Genomic DNA, 15,077 nt, shown 5'->3' on the forward strand with positions numbered 1-15,077 from the left:
AAAAAAAAAAAAAAAAAAAATTACATTACGTAAAAACCCTGCTTCATCTTTATTTATATTTTAGTCTATTCTATAACCATACCATCTAGACCAACGATGATTGTAGTCTAAAATCGAACAGAAAAGATTTTTTTTAAAGGAAAATGTTTGGACTTGAGTTTGAGAATTTATCAAAGTAAACATCGTTCCGCTTGTGTGCGAGATGCCACAAGTTTTGACCTGCAAAGATTTCTAATGTCTCTTGTTACAATGTTTCTTCGGAGCACGTAGATGTTTTTGTTGTTTTTATTGCTTTAGTTTTTGTTTTGTTGCAGTTTCACGGATACCTGAGGATAAATTGTTGTGGAGTGGTGTGAGTCTTTTCTAATTCTCGTTATATTAACTTTTCTTAGACATTTCTGTACTTTAAATCTAAACTGATTGTTTAATTTAATAAAGAAAACGGTTTGTTTAATTGAAAAACGGTAACCTAACAATAAATAGTTTGCTCCATCTCTAGTACTTATAACATAACCTATGTTTTCTTCCAGACTATGTTCTACATCTATGCCAAATTTCATGGTGATCCGTTTAGCCGTTTAGGCTACAAACTCTAACAAACATCTATCCATCCATCTGAACTGTTGCATTTATAATATTAGTATGATTAGATGATGTCTCTTACATCGTATAGTAAATATTGTCATTTAAATGTTTGCATTATTCAAGGTTATAATCCATTTAGGAAAAAGGAAAAAAACCCATGCACAAGTAACGCAAGTCCCCTTCAATTCTACAGAAACTGTTTTATTACTCACAATCTGAAGTTTGATGTTCACGCCCTTTGTTTCCATCTAGTTTCCACCCCTTGTTTGAATGAAACGTGGGTAAACAACGCTCGCAATATATTTCCTTTTCCACACTTACTTTTCCCTATTGCATAATTTATTCTTATGAAACGAAAAAAGAACAAAAAAATGCATCGTTCTGAGATTTAGGCGTCATCATCAGCCTTGATCTGTCCACTGTTGGACATAGGCCTTCCTATCTACTATAGAATACGGTCATTCACCTGCCGCATCCAACAATCCCCGCCGTGCGTCATACCTTTTGTATTTATAAGTTCTGGACGCCCCTCAGCTCGATGATTAAATTAACAAGTTTATCAATGAGTTTAAAAAACAACATTAAAATAAAGTTTCGTAAAAGAGCGTAAACGACCTACGCGAAAGGCGCCTTGCCTTGCGTGTGTCGCTAGACCGCAGCTATATTGCATTTAGTTACCAATAGTAGGTGCTAGGTACAGTCGGGGAATCTAGCGGTGTTCCACCATAAACCAATACAATGCAGCTTAAAGATGTATCTGTAAGAAATAAAGTCGGTTATTATCCCTTCGTTTGCACTCACTGCTATCTAATTAGTTATTTGTAGGCTGAGGAGGAGTTTGTGTTGTTGCAATAACCAAGGCAATTCTTTCTGAAATGGATCACCGCAGATTTCCGCGACTGTACCTACCAGTGACAATATTAGTAAGTTTAATAATAAGGTATAAAATATTTAAAAATAAATTGCGAGTAATTAGTAGTGATAAACCGCTTAATTATTAACCAATAAGTCATCATCATATCAAATATCTATCAGAGTTCCGTAGATGCCGCAAGAGGCTTAAGGGGCGAAACAAACGAGCAAATTAGTCCGCACAAGCCGGGACAGATCCTGATTGATGGATGGCTACCCGCAGCCCATGTCTTACGTAATTAGCTTCTCAATAAAACCCGCCCGACCGCCGACCGTGCACCCAAAACCTTATGTGACATTTTATCTGCTTATGCCGCTTCCTTAATTCTATTAAATGTTATCATACAAGACTCAAAATTGCAATAATTCTAAATTATAGTTACTGCGAGAATATGTGAGATATCGAATTACTGTGGGGCTATAGTCTTATTTCTTGGTGAATTATTTGAGTGCATAGTATGTGGAATTTTTGCACATAATTTGTTATTAATTGCAAAGAAAAAGAGGTATGAGTTGCTACCTAATTACTACAGTGAAATAGATTGTTAAATAAAGGTTGAATTGTTAGAAGAAATCACAAATGTTACATTGTTATTCATTTGTTAAATTGAAACGATCCTCTTACGTAAAGAATCACGATTACGAAACAGATAATAATGTATGTAATGTCTATCTTAACATTCTTTGATAAAAATAGTATAAAGCTGTCAAAACTTGGCCTGTTGAGTCATGCCCTTAACGACACCGACTTCCTTTGTTTGGTTTGTTTGTAGGCAAAGGAAAAGTTGAACGGCGCGATAGCATAAACTATTATTAAACAGGACGGGCTAAAAATACGAACGGCGAAGTGGGTTAATGACTTTCCTTTCAATACCGTCACCCCTGGCCGTCTTCATTCATGGTACATCAAATATGAATACAGGAGTTGGAATATTTTGGCTCTGATTTTCTGTTTTTATAACACGTACGACCCACCCTATCGTGTTTAGAATCATGAGTGCTATTTTTACGGAAAACTGTACTACGTATAGTGCATTAAGAATGGGTATTTAATATTAATACTATAAATGCGATTATAATTTTTAAAAACTATCTTTCAACCGCGGCTCCATCCGCGTGGAATTAAAAAAAAAAAAAAAACAAAATAAGTAGCATACATCTTGTTTCAGACTATCCTCAAAAATTATGCCCAATTTCATCGAGATCCGCTCAGCACTTTAGAATACAATCTGTAAGATACGTCCATCCATCCATCTAAGTAAAATATTAGTAAGAAGACAAATTTTAAAATGTAAAATGTAGTAATAATACAAGTATTATTTTGCTATTGTAAAAACTAAACAACATCCCACTTTCATATTAGTATATCATTTAACAGTAGGACTCAAAAAGTTTAATCACGTAGATACCTTGTCAAAAACAAATAACGTCTACGTATACTTAACGTAGCAGAGAGTAGAAACTCTTTCGAATTTACCTTTATGGCGTCTTGAATCTTTTGCAAACTTGTCATTTGCATATCTCGTTTAATGTTGCATTCAATTTTAAACTTTATTACTATCAGATTAAAGTATCAATGCCCGGTTTTACATCTAGTAAGAAGCGGGTGTTATTGGAAATTCTTGAATGTCCGTAACGTTCTGCTGATATCGGATGTCGACAGTTCGGGCCCCGATTGCAGCTCCTAGCTACGTGCCTTCCTGAAACGTCGAGTTGGCTTTTGTTTTTTAAAATACGTGCTCGTCGAAGCTTACTTTTAAAATTTTGCGACTCGAACGTTACTGTTTTTAAAATTCAAACGACAACAGCTGCGCAGATAAAAGTATTTTATCGTACTAATACTTTTATGGTCCCTAAAATTTTCCTTGTATAAAGACCAATAGCAAAACTATAGGTTAGTTAAATTTTGTATAAATAACGTTCATTAATTACAAGTATTGGTGGTTTGAAGCATCTGGTTTTCACTTATTAACCATTCGTGGACTCAAATTGTCCATCAAACTTCCTTAACGTTCAATAATCCGTGTTTCAAAATTCATAAAGTGGGAAACGCCTTTCGTCGTGTCGCAGGCGTTAGACGCGAACAAACTAAAGTGGGAACTCTCATAAAACAAAGTGTCAGTTATTACATTAATAACGAAGGGCCGCGGAAAGCGCCTACCCCTTTTTGTTTATCCCTTGGGCCGACAACTTTCGACGTGGCGTTGTCGAAAACATTTCCCGTGGTTAGGTGACCGTATATTTTGTTCAAGAATTTCTACGTGAAAGTTAAAGGGGGAAATTTAGACAAGCGGAAAATAACACGGCTTTGGCTTTTGAATACATCCTTTTATATTTATTTATATGTTGGTTTATGAATCAAAGACATAATTACAAACCTAGAAATTTGTGTTTTTTTAGTTAAGCTGGATTAAAATAATTGTAGTTTTTTATTTGCAGAAAAATGTAATGTAACACAATTTAGGGTGCTCTTGATTCACCAATTAAAAATCTGTAGCATGATTTAATAATTTTCATTAAAGCTGGCATATGCAAGCATATGTCAATTTCCTTTAGAATATTCTTGTGTGCGAATAAAGATTTAACAAGAATGTAAGAAACTTTGTCGTGTTTCGGAATTCGATTCAAACAACTTGAAAGCTGATCGCATGTTGCGATTCCTATCGATTTTAACAAAGATTGTATTTTTATAGATACTTCTAGTATCACGTTTACAGTAAAGCGAAATGATATAAGATAATAGAACTGTGTATTAAATATAGATAAATAAATATCAAGGTTTGTTCATTGAACGTTTCTATTCCATTTGACAATTTCTTTTTTGTTTGAATGTTTTGAATATGCCAAAAAGACCTGCTTTAAAATCACAATATTCTACTACCATATAATTAAATATACTAAACAGTAGTAAATATTATTTGAAATATTACTTTTTTGTAACTTGTAAAGTGCGAGAATCATAAACAAAACGTAAAACTTAGCTACAGGGTAATATTTCAAAACGTACAATTTTAAAGCCCAAAAATACCATTATTTTCATAGATGAAATAAAATTTCGAATGTCCATGCACTCGATTTTCTTCTCGCATTTCCAATTCGCACGCCCCGGTCGACCACTGGCGGCAGTTGTGATTTATTTTCGACCTTTTTCGCAAAAACTCCACATCGTAAGCTGTTTCACGTCGAAAATCCGAATGAATATTTTTTGTTCGTCGCGAAGTTCGACTATTTGGAAATAAAAGAGCGATAAGTGCAACGACGAATGTGAGATAAATCAAATACTTATGGCCGAATAGTGAAACGACATTTAATTATGTAACATCTTAAAAGACAGGACCATACTCATGGATGTTGCTGGTTAACAATCTAGCCTAGGTATAGAAGGCGGCAGGTACCATTAATATGGTATTATTCGAAGTATTTATATATATCTATCGTATGTTACGATCCACTAGGAACAAGGAATGTTTAAGATTCGTTCCAGTATTCGGCCGTTACTCTGTATATGTTGTTAAAGAAGTTTATTTACAGTTTTAGGAATACAGAAAGCATCACTCATCTTATTAACAGTCCTATATATTTGGTTAAATGTGGTATTCCACTGTAATATGGTTTAATTTGAATTCCTCGAGACATGTTGACTTTTATACATCCCCGATAAGAAGACCTAATTACCTATAATTAGAGAACCAGTTTCCTTTGCTAATGATAAACGTACGACTTTGTGCCAAGGCGAAATGTACCTAAGAAGTCTATTACTTGTTTGTTCATATTTATGTGTTTTATGAAAATGATGTCTGAAGAGTTATGAAGAAATGAAATCGACCACAGAGTAAAAAAACTGTTTATTTCAATAACAAACTATAATATAAACAATCTTAACTTATGTACAGATTCATAACAATTACTTTGGCTTATATCTAACGTTTTATTTGCTTTTCTTTATATCATAGTATCTTGTACGTAAAAATTACAAATGAATACATTTATTAAATAATTAAAATGATTTCGTATTCTGCTATATATCTGTTTTTCTGCAACAACTTTGTAATTGAGTATTGACAATCATGCTTAGCCTAGTTACATAGTGCCTACGTGACAATAGTTATTGCGTATTTATCTCACTGTATCCGAAATAGATACATAACACAATGAATATGTATTCCATTTAACGCAATACACATATAGTTATAATACATACCTTAATATCCAATATATTCTAATAGAAGTAACATCAAATTAAACGCTTTATTGATAACTTTTGAATTTAATTGTCTTCTTGTGTGTAACTTTAATAAACAACACAATTTAATTGCAACGAGTATTTTTATGGTAAAAAATAATGCGTGTCGTTATTTAGTTAAAATAGAAAATACTGACAATCGGTATAATGATTTATCACTATTTTCTATATATGTATAAATTATCTGTTATAATTTCTTATATTGTTAACTATATACTGAATTGAACAGAAAGAAAAACAAGATTATAGATTTCTGATTTAAATGAGAAGTATCAATTTATTAAACTATGCAATTTATCTTGAAATGTGATATTGGATATTTGTTATTAAGACGGAATCTCTATCATTACGAATAAATTGATTGTTCAACAAACACACGTTAACCGAAAATTGCTACGAATGTAAAAATGTTAAGTGATATTGTTGAAGACAGATTCAACATTTAAGCCTGATACACTCGCTCGGTTATCTGAACAGTCTAATCATCCAAAAAATCTAACATAACTGGGAACTGTTTAGTTCTCACTTTTAAGAAAGGTAAAGTTGGCAACACTTACGGTTAGATTTATCTAAACGATTCGACTATTCAAATAAAATTACGCGTGTATAGCAGACTTTACTTTTACGTTTAAATATCTTTATATGACTCAACAGTCGTACGTTAAAATGACAAATTAACAATTTATTGCCACACGTTAAATGATTTTTAATGATTTGTTCTATTTCTATAATAACTAAATTACTCTGAGTGTAAATCAACACTCGGTGTTCTTTAGTGAACATTTTTTCCGAGGCAAAGAATTTTGTTACTATAAGTGATACAGTTCTTGTACAATCACGGAAGCCTGCGGTGTTCCAGTTCTGGAAAAATTGTCTCCACCTCTTCCTATAAATAACTAATTAGAGCGAATGCAAACGAAGGAATAATTATAAAAAGTAACAAGTCGTGTATCACTAACCGACATTTTTTTGTACAGACACATTTTTAAGGGTTGCATTGATTTTTGTTCCGCGTCTATTAAAATGTTCAAAAGATTGTAGCTTTGTAGGAACACCGCCAGTTTCCCCGATTGTACATTTATATTTACGTGCAGTACACTTATTGTTTACAGTGTATATCTCCATATCAGCGACTAGACGTATATTTCGACTTCGAAGTTCAGCGGATGATGTCGCTGGCTTTTCATTCTGACTGTGACGTAAGAGTAGCCAACTCCTCCTTCAGTGACATTAGCACTCGCGTGAGAGAAATCATTGTCGATCGCAGCAACACCCTGAAAACAAGCAATAGTTTCTTACAAAAAGAACAAATGACCACAACATCTTAGAATTACTCATTTTACATAGAAAGGTTTAATAATAAGTGCACATCTTTGACTAAACAATCGCAATTGTGCGATTGTCGATTGTTTCGCAGCCAATTCAACTGTTTGATTGAACAACTAAACATCAAGTAGTGTGAGTACCTTCTTATAAACTCATAAGACTAAACAGTTGTGCGATAGTCTAGTTTCAGGTGCGCATGCTCTTCATGCGTTTTAGTGTTGAGTTTCCCAGCTACATTTAACCACTCGTTAGTGTTTTTGGTGGGATAACTTCCGGAAATGCGTTTCCGAACTACGTAACTTAAGTTTTACTATGTTGAAACTTAGATTTTAACATTGTGTTTAACTAACAACCTAATATTAATGAACCACTAGGTAATGATGAAATAAATGAAAACTTCAGAAACCCAGCATAAATGATTTCAATAAGAAAAATATAGCATTAAGTGTGAACTGAGTGTACTGAAAAGTACTATCAATTTCCAAACAATGAGTGTTACGAATCTATTGTGGTCGTAAAGTAATGTTTATGAACAATAAAAAACGGAACGTGAGTTTGCGTTTCCAATTATAAAACGTCTTATATCATCAAAAATACGATGTGCCATGCCATTTGCGGTCAACCAAGGTCAAGATGACTTGTTTTTACGCGCTTGCTTGTCATCGGCAGATTCTAAAAATCGTCAATCAATTAAAAATCTCACTGCCAGTATTAAAATTGATTTTACGACTACTTTCATATCTTTTTTATTCTAATCAAACCGATATTATTGTTATTAACTTTTTTATTATTAAAAAAATAACACAATAAGATTTTATATGTTGACTTCCAGAAGTATATCTATAAATTGCCTAGTTTTTTAACTAACAATATTCACAATTTGACTGTGGCATTGAGTATATCTGTTAAAATATTTGTACCTACATGTAACAACAGGCAAAAAAGATTGTATTTAGAATTTACAAGAATATTCTAGCGTAATGTATTTACAATTATTCTTTAAAATAAATCATAATTCAAACTGAATTATCTATGAAACTTAGAAGCATTCAAAAAAGTGAATAGAAAACAAAACCAGTTTTGTTGAAATAATTATTAAAACACAAAAAAATAAAGGGAAAATACGAACATAGTAATTATTTACTTCGTCATTGGAGTTGTTTACTTTATTTATAAATTGTAATTATTGCAAATTTCCAGTGAATATTTGTAATTCGATGTAATGTAATTCCCATTTTAAACGATGACTGAAGGGGAAAATGACTATGATAAAACAAAAGAAGCGTTACTCAATTATTTCTCTAACATAATTCTTGGCACATAGTGAAGGTAGAAATAGATGGTGTCCCATTCTACTCTTAAAACTTTACTATATTTTAGTATAAAAATGAGTAAATCGATTTGGATATCACAACTTTGACGTTACTTAAATATGGTTGGAAGTAAATTGGCAAAGCATCAAGTGAATACATAAGACTAATGGCTGTGAACTGGAATTTTAAACCTTTCGCTTCGGAAGTGTTTATAATCTAATAGACGTCAATTTTTTAATAGAATTTGTAGTTTATACACGGCTTTAGACAACAAGTAAGGTAACAGACAAGTAAGGTATGCAAATGTAAAGATAAGTAAAACTTACCTTAATAATACGTTTCTCAGGATCACTATACGATAATGATTTTATACGCTTCTTAAACGGTATCGGAAACTCCTTCACTCTCTGGTGGAACACCATTTTCCTGTGTACTGTGTCGCCCACAATCATATCGAAACACAAGACTATCGTGCACACTGTTAAACTGAACAATATCAACACAAGTAACCGCATACCGCTAACATTTCGCCTACTATTAAATGCGATTCAACGCGCCTTGCGAACTCGACGGATGACCGACGACAACTGTCAAATGAATTATGATAGCCTCATGATAGTCGACACAATTGTGTATGAAAACATAAATTAAATCTCATCTGCTATTTGATTTTACATAAAATTAATATTGTAAGCTCGTTTATTTTATCTGATGGTAATTTTGGAATTCTGTTTATTCTGCTTGATTATTTTATCGATAAATTTGTTGGTCGGTATTGTTTGAAAACAATGGATGTTGTTGAGTATTGTTTCCTTTTTCTAAGACGTATTGTCAACAAAATTAGCAACGGTAATTTGTAAGTTTATATATGAGTTATCTATCTTTATACTCGTAGTTAACATATAATTTGATATGTACGATAAAGCATTCACGACTAAAACTTAATCTGGGTAGACAGGTGTTTACATTCAAATTTGCATAGTGAATTTAACTTTAGGACGACATTATTTACTACGTTTAAAATGTAACAGTAAATTTGTTCAAATATTATTAAGAAGAAAGATTTCTTTTTTTGTATGTATTAAAATAACTCAAAAACAACTGGGCCGATTATTAGAATTATTTCACCGTTAGGAAGGTAATTTATCTGTGAGTATAGGCATATTTTTTTTAATTCCTTGCGGGCGAAGTCGCGAGCTAGTAGTTTATAGTTTAATGAAAACTTTTTATCTTAATAAATAATAATAGAATACAAAGAAAGGCCGAAAGACAGATAAACATAAAAGGTTATCGAACAAGTAAAAGAGAATGATTGATACAGTCTGAACACTTATCTCAAGTTACTATTACTTTACCCATATATGTTCATTTTACTACCAACATTATAAATAAAACGTATGATAAATTATACGAACACTTAAGTTTGGTATGAAGTGGATTTATACAAAGCAATGTTTTATTTTAATTCTTCGATATATTAAGACATTTTTAATACCTTTCTTCAAATCTAAAGTTTTGTGTATACCAACTTCAAGCTCTATTTTTAACATTATATTTATTTTGTACTAGTAACATAAATAATTAGTATATTGATGAAAAAACTAAGGCATAACATAATTTTAAATATAACTTCCCAGGAAATTCGACGCCTGAATAAATTATTATTCTTTTAACGTTTTATTTTTGCGGACAGAATGATTAATAGCTTGTCAGTCAAGCCTTGACAGGAAAAATTTAAAAACTTTTCCTGCCACTTCCAAAGATCCAATATTTAATAAACCCAAAACAATGTTTTAAAAGTTATAAAGTGTTTTATTCAAAAGTTTTCAAACGAAAGGATCACGACGAGAATTTCCTAACAGTGAAGAAATTTTTCTTGTTTCTTTTTAACGGAGACATCGAATTTAATGCCGAATTTAATAAAAATTAAAACAGCTACTTAAAAATAAATCTTAAATAGGAATTTTCTTTCCACATAAATATGGTCAAGAAGATGTTCAGACGTGATCGCGGCAGTGTGCGGGATAGCAGGACGTGGCGAAGGATAGAGAGTACTGGTCATAGTTGGAGGAGGCTTTTACCCATCAGGGATCCGTAAAACCATTATAAATAAATAATATGAAAATCAATAACAACAGTAATTGTATGGAATATATTCAAAGCTAAATAAATAAATGGTCAAGAAAAATGTACTAAATGTATCTCGAAAAAAATATAATAAAGGCGGTTTTTGGCACTTTTTAATTCTTTTTACTTATAGTACAAACTTGCTGTTCCCGTGCGGCTTCGTCCGCATGAAATTATGAAAATTTTATTTTTAAGGTTAACACCTTTGTCAAATTATCAGTAGCAAATGTCAAAATGACAAACTTTAGCAATTTACTTTCTTGATGTTGGCAGCAACTTATGGTCTCTTTCCCACATTAGTGTTTTTATCCAAAATATTTACCCCCTAAGTTTAATGGCGTGAAAATATATAGTCTAAAGCGTGACGTAATTGTAGGGCTGTTTATTAAAAAAGGATTATTGAAAAATATGCTGTAATTGCTGACATCTTAGGCAACAAAGAAGTGTGTTTTTACGCTTTATTATAATAGTATAGATAGGTAGTTCTATTTAAAATGAAATTCTGTATGCCACATTAATAGAATTTGTTATGCTTCGGTAGAATTAATTAAGTCAATCAATTTGAAACCTGGGTAAAGTAACGGGCGCGATGTAGATGGAAAGGGTTAAAGCTTTTAATTTAGATTTATCGCTTACATTACCACATCCCCCTTCGTGTTCGTGTTATTAAAGAACAATTGCAAAGGATCATTTTCTTCAATAAAAAGTACACGCGTTTACATCTATACTATTATAATAAAGCGTAAACACACATTTCTTTGTTGCCTAAGATGTCAGCAATTACGGTATATTTTTGAATAATTCCTTTTTTAATAAAAAGCCCTACACTTACGTCACGCTTTGAACGTATGGGGTAAATATTTTGGATAAAAACCCTAATGTGGGAAAGAGACTATAAGTTGCTGCCAACATCAAGGAAGCAAGATTGCCAAGGTTTGTAATGTCATGTCATTTTGACAAATGTAAACAATAAAATTAAATTTTCATATTTTCATGCGGATGAAGCCGCACGGGAACAGCTAGTTAAACTATAATGTAACACATTATTAAAAAAAAAATTGTTTCAAACATAAGGTATGGAACTATTTTCATAGCAGGAAAACCTTACTAATAAACCACCAGTCTTGACTTATATTCGTTTTCTGTAGAAGCAATTTTTGGCATAAGAATGTATTGATTCTATTCTGTTATATTTAGTTAGAATATATAAGATAATAAAACTTCATACTAATATTATAAATGTGAAAGTTTAGATGGATTGTAGCCTAAATGGCTTAGCGGATTTCGATGAAATTTGGTACAAATGTAGAAGATGGTCTGAAAAAACACATAGGCTACACTTTCGTTTTTTTTTATTCCACGCGGTCGGAGTCGCGGGTGAAAGCAAGTATGATATAAACATTCTCAAAATGATCCAAACAAATGACGATCTCTGCTGATTTTGTAAAAATAAATTATGTTTGGTGTTTCTTGTGTCAGACATTATATTTTTGACCGACTTCCCAAAAGCAGGAGGTACTCAAGTCGTCTGTATGTTTTTATTTTATGCGTGTTACAGCATAACTCCGCCGACCGTGGACCGATTTTTATATTAAAACTATTGAGCTATATAAATAAAGTAAAGGAATAAAGAACCTACCTCTAGGCTTGAAAAGAAGCAATCGTCGAAAGGAATAGGTGAGCTATCTGTCTCCGGACAGCGACAGGGGTTGGGAGGCGGGTCGTAAGCCGGGATTTACCCGGGTTCATTCCCCGCTACCCGACGCTTTTCCCTGTATTGAGAGTCGATACTTTTGTTACGCGGTTTATCTTTCAGTCGGCTTTGAATCTCTTACCAAAACAATGTGTGTTTGATTTAGTTTGCTATATCTGAAATGTATTACGTTTTATTTTTGAACAAAATTGAGTTATAAGTATTTGTAAATGTATTTTTCTACCTTAGTTAAGTCTTTAACATATTTTGTTAACAATTTGAACTAATATCGTAGTTACAAAAATTGTCATACATATTTTATTCAATTCTTCATATTATTTCACTTTCATGCTAACTAGTAAAATTAATATGGACACAAATCATATAAAAAATACCTACAACACTAAAATCTACGAAATTCAAACAATAGTCGAGTATTTTTCGCAGAAATCTCTTTTCGAACAGAATAAACAAAGACCCCGAGTAAAGAAAACTCACATCGACACAGATAAGGTCGAGAAAATCCTACCTAAAATCAGAAAATCCCGATCTCACCTAAGGATTCTCGCGCACGGAATCGACAATACAAAATTTTATTTTATTCTTTTGAAGGTATCTACGTTTAGACGAATAAAATACTACAAACGTGAACATAAACCTTCTTCAACTTTAGGATATATCTAAATCGAAAGATTTTTTCTAAATAATAATACGTTTTAGGTTAATTGGAAATTTTTAAAAGGAAATTTTACATTAGGTGAATATGTTTTATTAGTATAATATGTATTTTAATATGTCTCTTCCAAAATGAATACTAAATAACTGCTTAATTTGTCATTAAATGACACTGTAGATTATAACAGTAGGTCTACGTGTTCGATTGCCCTAAACACATTAAATAAAGTGAAGCTACGGTTGCTTGCGACGGATTCTTTTTTCATTGTTCATGTGATATATTCTCGCCAGACGAAGTAGTATCTTCCTTTTAAATTCTATTTGAATGTCTGCTGTCTAAACTTAGGCTTTCCTTCACCATAGCCTAGGTTACAATATTTACTATTTATTTGTCTTTTTTTAAACAAATGACATGAAGAAAAACCATGAGTAATTAAAATAAGAGTATCTAGTTTTGCTGACTTATCTTACTAATATCATAAATGCGAAAGTTTAGATGGATGGATGGATGGATGTTTGTTAGAGTTTGTAGCCTAAACGGCTGAACGGTTTTTTCTGTTTTTTTTTTTAACTCCACGCGGACGGAGTTGAGGGCGAAATCTAGTCAAAATAATGAATAATTATGTATATAAATTTATGTTCATATTTTGATAATTCAATCTTTCATTTCTACTTTAATAAAATGTTTAATCGTAAAATAATCGCCAATGGAAGTGCAAATATCATCCCGGTTCTCGTAATTAAGACCGTTACAAGTTTCTATGTTGACTTTTCTCAACGATGAGATTAAACATCGTTAAGGAACTTATTTATCCGTAAAACAAATAGCCGTATTAAGATTTATTCGCTATTAAGAACTTTCTAGAATCTGTCTATGAGTCAATGTAAAATTAATCATACTAATATTATAAATACGGAAGTTTAGATGGATGTTTGTAGCCTAAACGGCTGAACGAATTTGGATGAAATTTGACATAGCTGTAGAGGATAGTCTGGAAGACCACATAGGCTACTTTTGTTTTTTTTTTAATTCTACGCGGACGGAGTCATTTTCAGTACTAAATAGTTAAATCTCTTTTTGTGCGTATTTTTTTGGGCACATTGGGATTTATTTTTCTTTTTAGACATCTCTTTTCACGTTAGGATAGCGAAAAAAACGTTTGCTGAATCGCGAAACTGGAATTCAATATCGTTTTCAAGTTTTATTTTCAATAGCCGATGACCGTGAAATTACCTCAAAGCGGTATACTTCATACTTATTGGTCTACACTTTCTTTTAATACTGGTTATTTTTATTGCTTTTCACAATGCAAGTCGAATATCGATCTTAAAGGCCAATTTATTTCAAACTCTGTAAAGAAAATATTGTTTTTTTAAAGCTACTAAGATATTCGTCATCTTCACTTCGTAGATTTAAAAGTACACGAAGATGGGCGAGTGTTTTGTCTTTTGATTGTCTATTGTTTGTACTGATAAAAAATGCTTTTCATTTTTTAATTTATGTTCAGAAAATTGAGTTCGAGTCATTCTCTGTATAACATTTTTGTGAATGTAAATACTCGTATATACAAAAACACAACGTTACTATGGGGTTCCACTGCTGAGATTCAAAATTCTGTTTTATTTTAATCTAAGGCTTCCATTCTCCTATGAAAACAGAATTTGCACAGGCGTTTTACGCTTAACGGTTACATATCTTACTAATCTTACTTCTTACTAATATTATAAATGCGAAAGTTTAGATGGATGGATGTTTGTTAAGAGTTTGTAGCCTAAACGGTTGAACAGATCTCGATGAAATTTGGCATAGACGTAGAGGATAGTCTGGAAGAACACATAGGCAACTTTCTTTTGTTTTTTTTATTTCACGCGGACGGAGTCATGAGCGCAAGCTAGTACAATATAGTTTGTTAGCTAAAACCAATGCATTAGTTGACATCAAATATGTAATTACCATTAATATATTTAGGTGTAACTAGTTACCCCTGTATTACGGTTATTACCTCACATAATCGGGCAACATCGAGCTTGCTACAGTGCGATAATTAGAGGAATTCCCTACTCAGTGAGTCACCGTGCCAGGCTAATGTAATCAAATTAACTACTACCTAGTTATATCGAATATTCTAACGGTTCTTTTTGGTAAAAGGCATCCAGTTTTAGTAATATTGAACTGTTTGTGTGTTATGTTAGTGTTAATACA

The 15,077-nt window shown here is 32.1% G+C and overlaps 1 protein-coding gene across 1 annotated transcript; it reads right to left on the reverse strand.

Moving 5' to 3' along the window:
* Nucleotides 1-5,373: 5,373 nt before the first annotated feature.
* Nucleotides 5,374-8,965, reverse strand: LOC106106324. Its single transcript, XM_013286897.1, has 2 exons — nt 8,706-8,965; nt 5,374-7,014 (listed from the first exon to the last, which is right to left on the reverse strand). The coding sequence occupies exons 1-2, from the start codon at nt 8,892-8,894 to the stop codon at nt 6,874-6,876; spliced, it is 330 nt and encodes a 109-aa protein (XP_013142351.1). The 5' UTR covers nt 8,895-8,965; the 3' UTR covers nt 5,374-6,873.
* Nucleotides 8,966-15,077: the final 6,112 nt, after the last annotated feature.

This window comes from Papilio polytes, unplaced genomic scaffold (assembly GCF_000836215.1).
Source record: "Papilio polytes unplaced genomic scaffold, Ppol_1.0 DF822289.1, whole genome shotgun sequence".
Taxonomy (NCBI): Eukaryota; Metazoa; Arthropoda; class Insecta; order Lepidoptera; family Papilionidae; genus Papilio; species Papilio polytes.